General features: G+C 49.4%; 6 protein-coding genes across 6 annotated transcripts; 2 read left to right on the top strand and 4 right to left on the bottom strand.

Annotated features, from left to right (window-relative positions):
• Positions 1 to 10: 10 nt before the first annotated feature.
• BDV27DRAFT_125045 (Fusaric acid resistance protein-like-domain-containing protein) lies at positions 11 to 3,748 on the bottom strand. Its single transcript, XM_032066239.1, has 6 exons — positions 3,606 to 3,748; positions 2,183 to 3,487; positions 1,713 to 2,118; positions 599 to 1,657; positions 369 to 533; positions 11 to 312 (listed from the first exon to the last, which is right to left on the bottom strand). The coding sequence occupies exons 1-6, from the start codon at positions 3,642 to 3,644 to the stop codon at positions 206 to 208; spliced, it is 3,081 nt and encodes a 1,026-aa protein (XP_031929678.1). The 5' UTR covers positions 3,645 to 3,748; the 3' UTR covers positions 11 to 205.
• Positions 3,749 to 3,968: 220 nt separating this feature from the next.
• BDV27DRAFT_88511 (SNG1 family protein) lies at positions 3,969 to 5,808 on the top strand. Its single transcript, XM_032077868.1, has one exon. It carries the CDS (start codon positions 4,221 to 4,223, stop codon positions 5,751 to 5,753), a length of 1,533 nt encoding a protein of 510 aa, XP_031929677.1. The 5' UTR covers positions 3,969 to 4,220; the 3' UTR covers positions 5,754 to 5,808.
• A 210-nt stretch (positions 5,809 to 6,018) lies between these two features.
• On the bottom strand, positions 6,019 to 8,136 carry BDV27DRAFT_170621 (major facilitator superfamily domain-containing protein; the record flags this gene model as incomplete). The annotated part of the gene is made up of 6 exons (XM_032075355.1): positions 6,019 to 6,091; positions 6,146 to 6,739; positions 6,788 to 7,284; positions 7,365 to 7,688; positions 7,843 to 7,969; positions 8,117 to 8,136. 6 exons carry the CDS (start codon positions 8,134 to 8,136, stop codon positions 6,019 to 6,021), a joined length of 1,635 nt encoding a protein of 544 aa, XP_031929676.1.
• A 641-nt stretch (positions 8,137 to 8,777) lies between these two features.
• On the bottom strand, positions 8,778 to 10,371 carry BDV27DRAFT_155734 (FAD-dependent oxidoreductase; the record flags this gene model as incomplete). Its single annotated transcript, XM_032072195.1, has 6 exons — positions 8,778 to 8,997; positions 9,052 to 9,389; positions 9,464 to 9,614; positions 9,666 to 9,778; positions 9,828 to 10,243; positions 10,299 to 10,371. 6 exons carry the CDS (start codon positions 10,369 to 10,371, stop codon positions 8,778 to 8,780), a joined length of 1,311 nt encoding a protein of 436 aa, XP_031929675.1.
• Positions 10,372 to 10,992: 621 nt separating this feature from the next.
• Positions 10,993 to 13,653, bottom strand: BDV27DRAFT_170620 (uncharacterized protein; the record flags this gene model as incomplete). The annotated part of the gene is made up of 8 exons (XM_032075354.1): positions 10,993 to 11,433; positions 11,536 to 11,821; positions 11,876 to 11,982; positions 12,033 to 12,566; positions 12,807 to 13,238; positions 13,320 to 13,374; positions 13,436 to 13,490; positions 13,554 to 13,653. The coding sequence occupies 8 exons, from the start codon at positions 13,651 to 13,653 to the stop codon at positions 10,993 to 10,995; spliced, it is 2,010 nt and encodes a 669-aa protein (XP_031929674.1).
• Positions 13,654 to 14,787: 1,134 nt separating this feature from the next.
• Positions 14,788 to 15,804, top strand: BDV27DRAFT_143460 (NADP-dependent oxidoreductase domain-containing protein; the record flags this gene model as incomplete). Its single annotated transcript, XM_032070096.1, has 1 exon — positions 14,788 to 15,804. The coding sequence occupies one exon, from the start codon at positions 14,788 to 14,790 to the stop codon at positions 15,802 to 15,804; it is 1,017 nt and encodes a 338-aa protein (XP_031929673.1).
• Between the last annotated feature and the right edge of the window lie 169 nt (positions 15,805 to 15,973).

Raw genomic sequence — 15,973 nt, 5'->3', positions numbered from 1 at the left:
AGATGTTCTACCCATCATCTTATTAAGAAGCTTTAACCATTCCTAGTGGAGTCCAGTCACCTTGCCAGCGAGGTATGACTCCATAAAGTGGTGGATGGAAAATAATAACATTCCTCCACTTTGGTAAAGTCCAAAGAAAGAGAAAAAATAATAATAATTGGAAGCTGTAACGAGGTGTGTATATTGCCAAGGCAACCCCTAAAGGTTACTCGTAATTCACGACCCGTTCCCCTCTACCTCTACCAGTCGATAAGCGACCGACATCGGCCAGGATCTCCGCCATCTTGCCGATGATCTGATCGATGACGAGAACTAGAGCCCACGTCAGGAACGCAACGAATGGCAGGATGATCGGTGGGAGAACTTACTATAGGCATACAATAGGCTGTATGTTTCGTCAAGTGCCGACGAAGAGGTTTCGTCCCCACTGCGATAGAGGAAAATAGTGGCCAGAAGGCGGTCGCGTGAATGCTTCGCTTTGGAAAGGTCGACCTGGTTCGGCGGACATGCGTGCGTGATCGACGAAGCGATGGCTAAGGTTCGGTGTCAATCATAACTCGTCCACTATGACGTGGACTGGGCCTGGGGGAGAACTTACCTCCTAAGAGGTGGCTAATCTGCCCGGACAGATTTTGTCGCTCCCGAGACGTGTATCGCAGCAGAGACAATTGCGGCTCTGAAGGAGGCATACCAAGCAGCTGCAGATCTAGGGCATGGAGATCATCCACGATGGATTGAGTGTGTTGAATGATCTTGCCATATGCGGTGTCGGGAAAGGGGGCGTTCAATTCGATTTCGTAGCGGGCTGCAACCCGAAGAGTCTCGAGCTCTGAGAGCAGGCTCTGCATTTTGAGCCGGTCCTCCGGCGTCATATACAAAGCAGCAACGCCCGGATTCGTAATTCGCCGAGCCAAGGGGTCTGTTTCCCAAATGCGACCTAATCGGAGCCAAACCAGCTTCAATGTAGTCCTGAGCTTCTTCCGAGCACTGATAGGCCAAACGCCACGCGTCACAATAATGCCCCAAATGCATCCCGAGAGCACCGCTGCCACTCGGTGCAGGGTAATTTGGGTTATATCCGGGTTGCTACCGCTTCTCTCATCGGGATCTTCGTCGGCGCTACTTTGGGATAGCGAAAACGAATAGAGCACGGATAGATTATAAGTAAGCATGATAAATCGACCCAACGGGCCCTGGCCCTTGAGCAGACTGATGTAGAAGGTACATATGGCCATGACGAACCCAAGAACTGCCAGCCCAAAGGCATTGCTGCCCGCGATCGACCAGACGAGGATCGAACAAAGTGCTCCAATACACGTCCCCAGAAATCTGGCATACCCAGTGGTGTTTGACGCACCGATAGTCATCGAACAAACTAACATGTACGAGACCAGGCCCCATTCCCCTTTCCAGTAAAGATATATGGGCCGCGTGAAAGAGAGAAAAGAAGGCAAAGCAAAGAGTGCTGCGCCAACACCAACCTTGAAAGCAAATATTGTTTCGTCTTTTCGGAAGAAGCTCGATGCTCCCCGAATATGACGGCAGATTCTATCTCTAAATGGTTGTAATCGGGAAGGTCTTTCAAAGCTGGACGTTCCGAGCAGCTCCGTGTGATAGCCCGGAGCCACTTCAGTCAGGGAAGGTCTGGGATCTAGTCCTGGCACGTATTGTCAATATCCGTAGTCAACTGACGTCCCATTTGTGGTACTCACCATCATTCGGATGATTCATATACCGACTTCTCGGTGGATCTCGTCGCCAGAACTTGATCCAACTCCATGATTTCTTTCTATGGTACCCAGCGGTTGTAACTTCGAAGTCCGCGAGAATCGTCAGCAACTCTCCCAATTGTTCACCGAACTTCAGTAACGAGTGGCTGAAATGCGCACAGATGGCGGCCACCTCTTTGAAGTATGCTTCCTGTTCGAATGTCCCAGTTGAATTATCCAATTTCTCTCGGTAAAGCAGGCCAAATGCTTCTCTCTGGGCCTCGCGATATTCTTCAATGGCTTGGGTGAGGATGGCCGCGGAGCCGTGGCTCATAGCGACTCTGTTGTCAAGGGATAGCCCCAGAGGGATTTCCGCGGATATATTAATTAACGTGAGAGTAAATGACCGCTGTTATAGGTTAGTAAGGAAAGAATGTTGTAGGTACAGATATCGGTAGACCAGGGCCAAGTACCATAGAGGGACCTAGTCGGTCAACAAAGGAATCAAAGAGCTCCGTGACCAGTAAGCTCTCCGGGGCTAATCCATCGCTAACTCTGCCTAGCTGTGCCGCGACGGGCTGGCCGTTATCCAACGCAGTCATTTCCAACATTCCTATGTCTACCGGTTGAAGTATGGGGTCATCGCCGGAAGATGTCGTGCTTTGCCGGTCGTTCGAAGTTGCCGTGGAGGCATTCGCATTGGGACCATCAAGAGGATGGTCGGCGAACTTAGGTCGCTTGAGCGTCTCTAAAGCTAAAAGTGCCGAGCTGTGTAGAGCGCCCGTAGTATGTACGATGCCATGGGCCCAGTGAACCAGTTTTTCCTCATGACAGTATGCTCTCTCCCAGCCTGCAACGTACTGCTCCAGCTTCGTCTCATATAGCAGCTTGTGTAACTCCCCGTGGGCCTTCTTCAGACGCGTGGACGCTCCGGTATAATCGAATCCCTGCAAATCGTGTTGCGTCCTTCGCAGGAACCCCTCCGTGATGGTCGATTGTATGATCGCCATTGACCTGGTGGCCACGGCCAGGTTCGAGCGCAGTTTCTTCTGTGCCGAGACCGGGAAGACCAGAAACGATACGGTCATCGTGGCACCAATGCCCATGAGGAGCATCTTCAAGACCTGTGATACCTTTGCGAGCGAGACACTGCCCCGCTGAATGGCGCCTTCTTTCGTGAGAACCACGATCAGTGCAAGCGACGCCAGCGAGCAGGCGACATTGACCAGTGGATCGCTCATCTTCTGCTTTGTCCACGCAATGAACCCGAATCCCAGGCCGACAAAAATGATCAAAACCAGCGCATGGCCCAGTTCAATCATGCGCCGCTGATGGAAGTATATGGTCACGTACATGCTTGTGAGCGAGACGAATGCCGCGTAGATGAATGCGAGGGCGGCGCATATCAGGGCTTTATACATGCTCCCTTTTGACCGCGCGGGGTGGAAGTACACCGTGATGGTGGCGACGATATGTTTTCCTTCTTGAGGACCTAGTAATGCCGCAACCACGGGGATGAACGTGGCCAGGGAGCCGAGGAGGTATGCCAGACCACATTTCAAGACTCCGATCCCTTCATCCGACGTGATGAATTGCCGTGTCTGCAGCCATCTGTCCGTTACATGCTCGATTATTTTTGCGACAAACCCTGGCTGCGTGCGGTTGGGCTCGTTGAGGAATGGCTCTCGTTCATCCTCACCAGGACTCCGGATGCCAGGACTTGCGATGGGAAGGAGGAGGTCATGATGAGATCCGGTGAGGGCGGAGGGAACCGAGGCCTATTCATCATGGTCGGATCTTAGTGCAGGGATTCGGACAATAAATAAATCAATAATTTGGAGAAGATGGAGTGGACTCAGTGGAGCCTTTGGTTTAGAGTGCACAGGTTGACGTTACCTCCGGACGCACATCAGCAGAGCTGGTCAACAGGGACATCACATGTGTGCGAAAGTAAACTGATAGTTGTCAAAGTCGTGTCCGATGGGCAAATCAGGACGTGCGTGAGGAAGAGGCGCATCCTCACTGTCGTTGGCGCCGACTCTGTTTCATTGAGTTGGAGAGGAAGTATTGCGGGAGAATGCCTGAATCTGCAGGATTTCACAAGTCCAGGCACCCACTGCTGACTCAGCCCGATCCCCAGAGTCACCTGACCTGGCGAGACGACGATCGCCAGACCACAAGAATTATCTCATGCTGACGAGAAGCTTAGCAGATATCGACCGCTCGCCTGGTCCAACCAAAAGCTAGTAAGTATAATGTAGCGTAGCTCGTCTTCATTTGGATTTAATCCTCTATCAAATCTCCTCGTATCTGCCGTCACGTGAAGGGGGTGACCGAGACGCCGCGTTCGGCCTCTTCTGAAACCCTCACTTCATGGTAGAAATATATAGACTGCACAAGGTACCACGGTTGAAGAACACCGTGACGGCATCATTACTCCAGAGCCCCCTTGCGCAGCTTGCATCCCAGTCTAAACTGTAGGACTCCTTCTACCCTCATTGAGTGTTTCCGATGCATTTCTACCCCAAAGCACGACATCAGCCACACCCCAGCATCCACGACCCTTCTGTTCGCCGGCGTCGATGGGGACTGCTCAAAGCAGCTGGTCTGAACTTCATCGTACTGCAGCTTCTCTTTCTCGGTCTCTTCTGTTACCTGTTTGGCTCCCTTTTCCAGCAGACCACGCATACGCATAACCTACACGTTGTCTTTGTCGACTACGATGGGGGAGCTGTGGGAAGCGCAATTCGCGCCGCGTATCAGCAGCTAAAGGGCCCTGGTTTCCCCACGTTGAACGAGCAATCGGTGTCGGCGTATCCCCGGCCGAGCACCGTCACATCTGCCGTATGTAATATCGACTACTGGGGTGGGTTATACACGTCTGCGAATGCATCAAATCGCTTGGCTGCCGCATTCGGAGGAGGTTCCGCGGCAGCCTCGTATAACAACAGCGATGTTCTCACTCTGGTCTGGAATGAAGCACGGTACCCCGCCGTGGTGGATTCCGCCATTGCGAACAATATGCAGTCACTTTCGGAAGCTGCACGAGTGGCCTACTTCAAAACAAATGGGATGCAGGCACTCGGGAGCTTGAACGACACTGATCCCGCTGCCATTGCGGCGTTTACCAACCCTTGGACGTTGGCTTCAATCAACATCCAGCCCACTACTCAAGGCTCCCGACTCATCTACAATACCTTGGTAATTATCTTGATTCTCATCCAGGAATTCTTCTACTTGGGTTACATCAATGGCCTGTATCAGCAATTTCAACTTTATGTCACCATAGCAGCGCCTCGAATTGCCACCGTTCGCCAACTCATATCAGGGTTATACACGCTGTCTGGATCGCTGTGTACAACGGGCGCCATCTGGGCCTTTCGCCATGGGTGGCATGTCGATGGAGGACAGTTCGCCATGACCTGGATGGCCTTGTGGCTGTTTGCCCACTGCAACTTTCTTGTCCTCGATGTCTTCACGATCTGGCTCCCCCCACCGGCTGTGCCGATGGCCCTCATCTCGTGGATAGTTTTGAATGTCACATCGATACTTCTCCCATTCGAACTCTCCCCAGGATTCTATCAGTGGGGATATGCGCTGCCAGCACACAGCATCTTTCAGGTGCTGGTGGACATTTGGTCCGATGGCTGCAACCCGCAACTTTACTACGCGTTACCAGTTTTATTCGCGTATGAATTGATCGCACTAACGTTAAGCTCTGTTGGGGTATACCGGCGGGCACACTACGCCGTCATTGCGAAGGAGACAGAAGAGAAGACGTGGAAGGACCGTGTCGCTGCGGCGCTATCGGAGCAACAACAGCAACAAATGCTGGAGGAATCTCCGTCGCCCTCGACACCGGACTCGGCGCTGACGGAGAGTCAACAGCAGCAAGATCGTACACGACGGCGTAGTACTGCTGCAGGTATTACTGATCAAGAAGCACTGACCGGGCAGCTATGGCGAGAGATGTCCAGGGTCGAAAAGGCCCCCACTGGCCGACGAAATACCGGTCCCTGTTTCGATTTGCCTTTCACTGACTAGTTATATGCGGTTCTCACTGTGTAGAATCCCTTTGTACTTGGATCGCGATCTATGCGTGAACTTTAGTTTTAAGTGATATAATACCAGTAATATATCTGAAATTATAAGGATCTGGGACTGTTATATATGTCGGTTATTTAAGTACTCGTGAGTAACATTTCAGCCAAAGGCAATGTAGTTTGATTTGCAAGTGACCACAGCGAGACAACGAGAAGCGAAACAAAAGTCAACGGTGTTGAACCTGCGAAAAGCACATTGGGCCATTTCAAGAATCTCTCATGTAGTTCTTCAACCAAACAATCTTGTCAATCCTAGCCCTACACCTCTTTCCAAAGATCCTAGATATTGGAGCGGGTTAACACTGGACGGGCACTCCGGGAGGCTCAACTTACCAAATCGGTATTGTGAGAAGGCTAGTGAAGATGAAAAGGCTACCAAGGACGACAAACACCTTCAGTGTTCCCTCTTTGTCGAGCCATTCATTGATAACATAAAGGATTCCAAAACTGAGGAAGTTTCGAGAGTTAACGGCCACGAAGGCCTCCTCACCCAGAGCAGTGTAGGCATCAATGATATATCCGAAGACACACGTTGAGCAAAATGCGAGGGATGCATTGACCAGCCCGTATGTGATGACGGGCCCGGTCCAGTGCGTCTTGTAGTGCACGGTAGCCCCAAACCCGTAGAACCCAGCTACACCCAGGACGAAGCCCACAGCCATCAGGACCAGTCGAAATTCGGGTTCGTAATATCCATTGTTCCTCTTCGTCAAGTACAAACAGATTTTATCACACAGGGGCCCCGAGATGATCTCGGACACAACGCTGAGGACTAACGGCGAAATATTGATCAGACCAATCTGTGAGGTACTAAAGTTATACGGGGGTTCGTTGAAAATCACTCCGTTGACGTAGCTAAAGGCAATGGTGAACGTAATTGTTGTACCCCAGGTTAGGAATGCCCAAAGGATTCCAGGATAGAGAAACCTATGGCCATTAGTTGATAGTATAGATATCAAGATACCAGGGGCTTACAAGATAAACGGACGACTGATTACCTTCACGACTGAGGCATTAGAATATCTCCCCGTGTACACTCGAAGGGATCTCCAATAGGAGTCTTTCCGCTGTGTGATTAACGGTGGATGGCTTGTCTGCTGTTCATACTTTCGACCTTGGGGTTCCTTTTCAATGTCATCTATTGTTTCAGAGGTCGGCTGAACAACATCTTCGCCTGGTACGGCCTTTGTGTCCGGCTGCTCGATACTTGAGGCCTCTGTGGAGGTGTGAGAAGTGCCAGCCACTCGAATATACGACGTTTCCGGGGCAAGAAAAAACAGGGCTAGAGTGAGGACCCCGTAGAAAATAGCACATACGCCAAAGGCCCAGCGATACCCGGAATACTGGATGATATATGCACTAACGATCGGCCCAGCCGAGATGCCGCTCACTAGGAAGAGGTTCCAAAAAGCTATGCGTGAAGCGCGTTCGTGCACAAAATACATGTCCCCTATAGTACATTGCACAAGGACCTAGAAGTGGTGAGCAGCCATGGGTGAGACTTTGTGATGCCCCTATGTGCACGGACGAAACCCTAGGAACGTGTACTAACCTCGTATGGACCCATGCCTAAGCCCCCTACCAGCCGACAAGCAAGGAACGAGCCATAGTCATGTGTCAGCGCAGCCCCAATGCTTGATGCAAAGAGCAATATCCCCGATACTAAATACACGGGCCGTTTCCCATAGCACTTGGCCAGTGGGTTGCTGAAAAGGAGAGCAATTCCGATTGCCAACACCAGGTAGGAGGTAGCTTGTGAGATCTCATTCACGCTAACATTAAGCTCCTCAGATATCTCAACAAACCCAGGCCCCAACATAGGCCCATATGCCCCCACAATCGCGGATAGGAGACTGACATTGAGTAAAATAAAATCCTTTCGCCTGCATCACAATGGCAGGGTATCAATATTTAATCCGAGTATCGTTGGGGGGGGGGGGGGGGTTTCCATTACCATTGTGGCCACTGAGTAGTTGATTGAAGTCAATACGATTGTGTATACATGGAGAACTAGCCCTCACCCAACTTACATTTAAAGGGTCATTTGGAGAATCTGAGGGTTGGGGAACCTGCCTCGCGCAGTGAGACTTAAAGTAACAAAACAAGAGGATTTTGGTAGGAATGTACCAAAACAATGCCACGACGTTGATGGGGGGCCTTTGCCGAAGCAGAGGTAGTATCACTACTACCTTCAATCAGTGGCTGGTGACTTAGAATCACTGCTATTATTAGTAAAGAGCAGAAGAGGGATATGGCAAGGAAGCGTATGCACCTGTTCCAGGAGGTGATTCACCATCCTCGCACTCTAGCATTCCAAACACCATGATGGCAATGCCTTGGCCCCGACTATACGCGGGGTGCAAATCTCAGAGGGTTGTCTTATAATGTGCTTAAAAATAACGCACAGAAGCAGCTGGTGGAGCAAGGTTCATATAGTCTTGTCGCCGAGACATTTGAGCCGAGTGCCCGGACTGAAATGAATTAGAACTGTATATGGCGAACACTTCACGCGACTCAACCATTGGAACTGACACGCCTTCTGTGCTAGTTGGCTCGGCTGCCACTGAAGCTACAAGGTGAAAGCTTCCCCCACACGCATGGGCATGAAGATCCTTGTGGGGAACACTTTAACCGATCCCCCACCTTAATTGTCGGTCAGTGCGATTATTTACGCATCAGATTTGGATTCTGCATCCCTGAGATAGAGATCAATGCAAACTTAGCATCGCATTCTGGGTTAATTCGTGGGCAGGCAAATGGAGATTTCGCAGCAGCTGTAGACGAACTTGTTTCGCCCTATATGATTAAAGGTTGTGTATCAGTCACATTGTATGGTAATGGCTAGTCTACGGTATAGATCATTAGGGGAAAAAAAAGTGATGGCGACTTATATTTGGCCGTAAGGAATAGCTTTCGCTTCTACATGATACATAAGGTTATGATAATCTGGATCCCAATAGCTGCCTCATATTCTGCTTTCGCCCCTGGCCCTTCTGTTGGAGCGGGCACCGAATATCTCCTCACACATTTTGTTAGCATGCTCCTCTGCATCGTGATTCAATATCCAGTCTTCTCGTGGCAATTCGATAGCTTTGGGGTCGCGTTTTACATTATCCCAGCTCGCATTGTGCCATTTATCCCGAGTTGTTTTACCTGTTTCCTGCACCTTCTGTACACGATCGTACCTGCAATACCCAGTCAGAGGTGGCTCATATGTATAAGTGGATTTCAGGTCTCACCGAATCTTTTCGAAGGCATGTAGAGCGTCGGGGATCCTGTATTTTCCAGCCCGGCTCAGACAAATTGCGATTGTGACACCATCCTCTAGCGCCTGTGTTGCGCCCTGAGCGGATGTTGGAAGGAATGCATGAGCGGAATCTCCAGCAAGAGCAATACGTCCGTGTTTGCTGATCCAGGTAGGCAATGGGTCTTGCCAGATGAGTTTCCAATCGACCAGGGACGACTCGGGGGTTTTCGAAACGATGCGCTTGCAGATTGGGTCCCAACCTTCCAGGACCTTATAGACATCTGCAAGCTTACCTGGAAACGACCAGCGATCGCTAATTTCAGATGTATCCTATAATACGAGACATATTAATATTTCTTTGGACATGACACAACTCACGATCGTCGGGGTTAGCTGTGACCCACCTTATGCGTTAGTACCCAACAGACATCCTTGCCCCCTTTTAAGGATGAAACCAGGAGATGTACATCTGGACCAATCCAGCCATTGAAGGTATCTCCATTTTCACATATATGTCTAGTCAGGGGATCGGCGAGAATATCTTCGTTTGAAAACCTTTCGACCAGTCAGCTTCATCTAGCCCAATGACAGGAACCAGCGACAGACCAAGCGCGAAATATAGCATAACCGCTAGACTCAAGCTCTGTTTCACGACCTAGAACCAAGGCTCGAGCTTGGGAACGAACACCATCTGAGCCAATGACAACATCTCCATAAATCTAGCACCGGTCAGCTGAAGCTCCTGCATGTATCATGGTCCGTATGCACCTTTTCCCCTGAAGCGAGCTCGATTCCTGCCCCATTGGTGCTCTCGAAGTACCCAGTTACCTCGGAACCGAGATTAATAGGAATCTTTAGGTCGTCCCGAGCATAGTTGAATAGAATTTGGTGTAGCTCTCCCCGATGTCCATTAATCGTGGGGGCCTGTCGATTAAAGGGCATGGAAGGTTGTGTGTGGACATGCTCTCCCGTGTACTTGTGAATGCGAAACCCGTAGTTCTGGAGATTGATGCTAACAGGAAGCATGCGGTCAACCACCGGGCCCCATCGTGCAAAGATCCGGCCTCCATTACTTCCAAATGAGAGGATGTCACCCAATGGTTTCAATTCGGGAAATCGCTCATAAACTGCGACAGAGAGACCCTGGCGATGGCATTCTATGGCAGTGCCAAGGCCGGCGAACCCTTTTTCCACGGTTTTAGTGACATTAGAGAAGTGACCGGGAAGAAGGGGCTTTACCAGCTCCAACAATTATAACATGAATCCGCGATTTGTCGGACAGTGGGGGAGAGGACTTGGTGGTGGAGTCCATCGTATCGATGCGTGCAGTTCTTTGATGTCGCTAGAAGATAGTATAAGATGAAAGATTTTACCCACGATGGCGCCAGATCAATGTTATTAGAGACATTAGATAGCTTTAAAAAAAAAAAAAAAAACATCGACTATAGCATGTCATGCATTTGTTCAAGTACGCGTACCTGCCGAGGTAGTGTGGTGGTGTCTCTCCAAGCTCACTCCAGTGGCTTGTGGGGTACGAGAAATGTGGCGGACGAGGACACACGCGCTATAGCCGAGTAGCAACCACATCGGTTTCGATTTTTGCTCAAGCGTCTATGCTTGTACGTCATCATCTGTATAGAATGGGAAAGGCTTAGCCGTAAGCCCCTATCTGAAAGCGATAAATCCCCCGCATGAGGATATCTACACCCTACTCAGATCTTCTATGATTAAGGCCCTGCTTCTGGGTGCGCCGTTTTAACTTCTACGTGCTATCATCTCTACTGTCTCAAAAGCACATATTACATGATGGACACATCCAAAGGCCTTTAGGGCCATAGAGCTATGGAGCCTTCCCTGCATTTATCTGCTACGGATATACTGCTTGAGGCGGAACAGTCCAACCCTATAAGAAGTCATTCACAGTGTGCTTAGGTCATGCATACGGCTTGAATTGACGATGATGTTCCGATATGAGGTTTTTCAGATCTGTCATTGTGGGTGAATCACATCTTGAAGGCGTATATGGCCTGTCAATGACCGAGCTGGTGAGTTCAACATCAGATTGAACCGACGGATTATGCTGATTCCGCTGCCGTTCGTCAATTCGTCGAATGAGGATATTTAGCAATAACCAATATTCTGACGCGTTCTGAAAAAACCCCAACTGTCGCCAATAATCGTCAATATCCACAAAAATATTGTCCTCCTCCTTTGGTAGGCCAAAACTATCCTGTATAGCGAAGCGCTGATTCCAAGCTAACTTCCAGTTGTGGAGCGCTGTGCGCATAGGCTGGAGTTGGGTGTCAACACTGATAAGAGAATTAATCTGGAAGGCCTCGGCACAGAGTGCTGCACATATAACAGTCAGTGGTGGCTCTTATATGTCAAAGAAAATATCGCGTCGAAGGGGTGTTAGGATGTTATATGGGGCCATGTTCTAGCCACTGATAGCGGTGCGGTTCTTACCGGAACACACAATCCAAAGGTTCAGTATTCCCAAGTGGGAGAGGTAGGCTCGTATATCGACATTAACATCTTCACAGAACATGATCTGCACAATCTCACGCAGCGTCCTTCTGCACCCCCATAGAGGATGTGCTGTCCACCTTCTAATCGCAGTGAGGCACTCTGCTGCAGACTGTGCTTGAAAACAAGCCTCTGGACACGCCATTCCCAATGACATTTCTTGGATCCTCGTGCGGGGAGGGTAGTTGCTGAAGATCGCAAATCCGGTGTCATGGATATATATGAAAAGCATAGTCCTAGCATGACGTTAGCAAACTGTACGAATAGACCATTTTGTCGCTTGCACTTACCGAATACATTCCTCAGTCGCAATAAAGGTGTCCCAACAGAAATCGCCTCCGCGTACCGAGTCCAGATCGTTGTGTTTGATGCTGAACAAGTTTAAGTCTCTTGCCAACTAGTCTAAATTAGCGATGGAGATAACATGAACCTAAGCGAACTACTTACTGAAACAAGCATACTAAAACGCTGACGACGAATCCTTCGTCGGCTAATATGACTTCCTTCGCTGATTTGAAAAGTACAGACGCAGTATGCTGCTTGCAGGAGCTGTACGATGTCCCGTATGTTAATGGTAGCCGGGTCCTGCAGCATAAGATCCCCAAAATATTTGTTGCTAAATACCATCTCTTCCACACTATTCAGCCATAGCTTTACATTGTGGTTATCATTTGGACTTTGTGAGAAACATGCTCCCATGACTGCCATGGCTGCTGTGAGGTGCGCTGGAGCACTTGCGATAGAAAACGTTGGCTTATGAATCACTGGATAATGAGGATGCCATGCTGTCCAGTAAATCCTGATAAACCTCTCAACATTATTAGGACTGAAGAAACGAATGCAGTCCTTCTCGACCTGTGGCGACCATGTATGCATAATTCTTGAATGTTGCGAAAGGTTTCTGATTTGATGTATGATTTGGTATGCGGGTCCTGAAGACGGTGATGCCTGCGTAGAAGATGTCCAGGTGTGGTACCAGGGCTCGCAGGTAACAGCTGCAAGATCATTAGACATATGGGACGAAGAAATAGATCGTGAATTGAAGAGCATCGTAGGAGGGTCATATATTGGGCTAGCCGGTGTGAAAAGACCTGCTTTTGACGTGTCTAGGGAGTAATTGGGTCGGTGGTAATAATATTTTCAGAACAATACGAAAAGAAGAAACCTACTACCAGACCATGAATCACCGAGAGAAGAGGGAGGATCTGTAAATGGTAGTACTCCTTGCCTCGCGATAGTATCATCGGTCACTTCCGGCCCTTCCAACCCTCTCTTAAGTATTGCACTACAGTCATAACGGGCCTGGAGCGAAGCACTCTCCTTGCTGGAGATGCGGGCGAGGAAACTGAATGTATCAGCCGGATCAATGTCAATGCATGGAACACCAACAGCCGATGGCAATTGTAGGGAGTGGTTGTGCTCGACTCTGTCAAACAGAATGGGGTCCAGGAGCAACTGTATGTCTTCAAACTGTCTATTACTCCACCGGAGCTCAGCCAGGGAACTGTCCGGCAGGATGCAATGTCCATTGGTTTCCGTTTCTTGAATATCATCCCTTTGTTCAATCGATTGTGGGTGGCTCCCACCGGACCTTAGGCTGTATTTCTTGGTCGGCAGATTATTGATTTCATTCAGTGTACCCTGGTCTGGAGTCTCAACGCCATCCGTATTTGGCATCAGTTGTTGTTCTTCAGGTAGAGTGAGACTGGTTGTAGTAGCTCCTGCTTCTCCCACGGGGATGGTCCGGGATTTGAGTTGGCATTTGGCAAGGTGGCGTTTCATCACATCCCTTCAGTAGAGTCTCGTTAGTTTCTTGTAATATGCTCTATGTTGTTTCGGGGCCCATGTACTTCCGCATAAACTCCTTTCCACACTCGGGACATACTACTGCTTTCCCTACGCCATCTGAACACGATGTCTGTCAGCAAAGGAATGGCACAATATATCGAACCTCAATCGCCCACGTACGAGATCCAAGATGTCTTTGTAGGTGCTCTGTACGGGTGAATGACTTGGTGCACAAGGGACACGGAACCCTCCGTGCTTTCACCCTTCGTACGGCTTTCATGTCTTTCGGCTCTAGCTATCCTCACAAGGATGTTGCCAGTAAGAGTCCAGGGAAATGCGGTACTGAACATATGACAGATGAGGGAGCATGGAACGTCGTGACCAGTCTTCGACACCAAAAAAACCCCGATTAACGCGACTGCCCAGTGATTTTACCCCAGAAAAATAAATGCGGGGAAGCCCCGCAGGGAAATCTCAATTGGCGCATCTCTAACTCGTTGTAGGATAAACAGTCCACCCCGCATAAACAATTTAACTTGGTCGTAAAATCGATAGTCGTAGTATGATTTGATATGGTTTCTCAAGCCTAGCCCGCTGTTGATCTCCTTAAGGTACTTTACCAGGTGGCCTCTCGGGATACATCCGTCTTCGAGCCCTGACCCTAGAGTAGTATCAATCAAGCAAGATCCTTTCAACCTGCACGGGCTTAACCATTGAAGGTATATCTACGCAGGCGAATTCCCAGTGTGGCAGCACTTGTGCCACATGAGCCTGAGACCTCTAGAAGCCCAAGTTATAAAGGCCCGAAAGGTGTACTTAGGGCAATGGTGAGCATCATGTGCCGCTTCGAGAACTGCACACTCCAGCATGGTCATGAACCTCGACACCGGACATCCACTCTCTGCGTACCGTGGAGATATTATTGGTCCGGCATTTATTGTTAGAACTGATTGCCGTGACTGTATGCAACTTGGCTCTTTAGTTAGAAATCATGGTTGAAGACGATGTGGGGGAATTAACGCCACATCATAATGTGGGGAATGTGGGTTGGAAGTCTTCGTTCTCACCGGAGATTTCCGTTTGTTGATTCTCTGCCGAACCGAGACGAACAGAGCGCATACTATAGGATCTTGAGGGTTAGTTAGTTAAATATCAGTTCCTGGAGATGAAGGGAATACTGCCCTCCCCTTGGGCTCGGGGGTATAAAAGCTGGATGCAACAACAAAACTCTTCTCTTCGACATATCGTCGTTCAATGTATATTTGCCTGATTTACCAAGATGTCATTTCTTCAGCGTGCACCTGAGCCTGCCACCCCTCTTGGGCGCCTACGACCTCTTTCGGCGTCCGCTAGTATCCGAGTGTCTCCTCTACAATTAGGGGGTATGTCAATTGGAGAATCATGGTCTAGTTTCATGGGCAGCATGCCGAAGTCCAAAGCTTTCGAACTTCTCGATGCATACGTTGATGCAGGAGGGAATTGTATTGACACCTCGAACAACTATCAAGACGAGCAATCAGAGCGATGGATTGGTGAATGGATGAAGGCTCGTGGCAATCGTGATAACATTGTCATTGCGACCAAATACACCACCGCCTACCGAGACTATGAGCTTGGAAAAGCCTCTTATGTTAATTATTCTGGCAATTCGCGAAGAAGTTTACACATGTCAGTTCGAGACTCGCTTCACAAACTGCAGACAGACTGGATCGATATCCTCTATGTTCACTGGTGGGACCAAACCACCTCGATTGAGGAGGTAATGGATAGTCTCCATATTCTTGTGCAACAAGGCAAGGTGCTCTATCTGGGAGTGTCTAATACTCCAGCCTGGGTTGTATCGGCGGCAAACTACTACGCGAAGGCAAATGGAAAGACTCCGTTTAGTATTTACCAGGGGAGATGGAATGTTCTCCGCCGCGACTTCGAGAAGGATATTCTCCCGATGGCCAGGCACTTCGGTATGGCAATTGCACCATGGGACTCCATAGGTGGTGGGAAGTTCCAGTCGAAGAAGCAGCTCGAGGCTCGCAAAATCGCAGGCGAAGGCCTCCGCGCGATCGGGAATGCGACCCAGACTGAGGACGAAGCTAGAATGAGCGAGGCACTCGAGAAAGTAGCAGCTGAGCATGGAGTGGACTCGGTAACGACCATCGCACTAGCCTATGTGCTATCGAAAGCACCTTATGTCTTTCCCATTATCGGCGGGAGAAAGATTGAGCATCTGCAAGACAACCTCAAAGCACTGGAGATCCGCCTAACTGATGCCCAGATCGAATACCTGGAGAGTATCAAGCCGCTGGACTTTGGATATCCTACTAATTATATTGGAGAGGACCCAAGAATCACCGGCAAAGCCAGTGGGGTTTTGGCAACTACTGGTCCCCTTGCCTTTGTCAAGTACCCAAGTCCTATCAAGCCCTCCTTATAGTCATGGTAATCATAGTTTTAGACTAGCTCTTTGTGTCTCTTTGGAATTCTTACCAACTACGTATGGCAAGCATAATATGATCATTACCCCACATGTAACGCCACTTGGCTCGTACACGTCGGCAATTAGAACACTTGCATATTCCCCGCAGTACTCGGTTAAATTATCG

The sequence above is a fragment of the Aspergillus caelatus genome (assembly GCF_009193585.1).
Source record: "Aspergillus caelatus strain CBS 763.97 unplaced genomic scaffold BDV27scaffold_48, whole genome shotgun sequence".
In the NCBI taxonomy this organism is placed as follows: domain Eukaryota; kingdom Fungi; phylum Ascomycota; class Eurotiomycetes; order Eurotiales; family Aspergillaceae; genus Aspergillus; species Aspergillus caelatus.
This window is presented reverse-complemented; position numbering and strand designations above follow the sequence as displayed.

Coding starts and splice junctions, on each gene's coding strand:
- BDV27DRAFT_125045 (XM_032066239.1), bottom strand. CDS start 3,644: ATGTCCCTGTTGACCAGCTCTGCTGATGTGCGTCCGGAG. Junction 534..598: donor GATTAGCCACCTCTTAGGAG/GTAAGTTCTCCC, acceptor ACCGAACCTTAG/CCATCGCTTCGTCGATCACG. Junction 313..368: donor CAGCCTATTGTATGCCTATA/GTAAGTTCTCCC, acceptor CGTGGGCTCTAG/TTCTCGTCATCGATCAGATC.
- BDV27DRAFT_88511 (XM_032077868.1), top strand. CDS start 4,221: ATGCATTTCTACCCCAAAGCACGACATCAGCCACACCCCAGCATCCAC.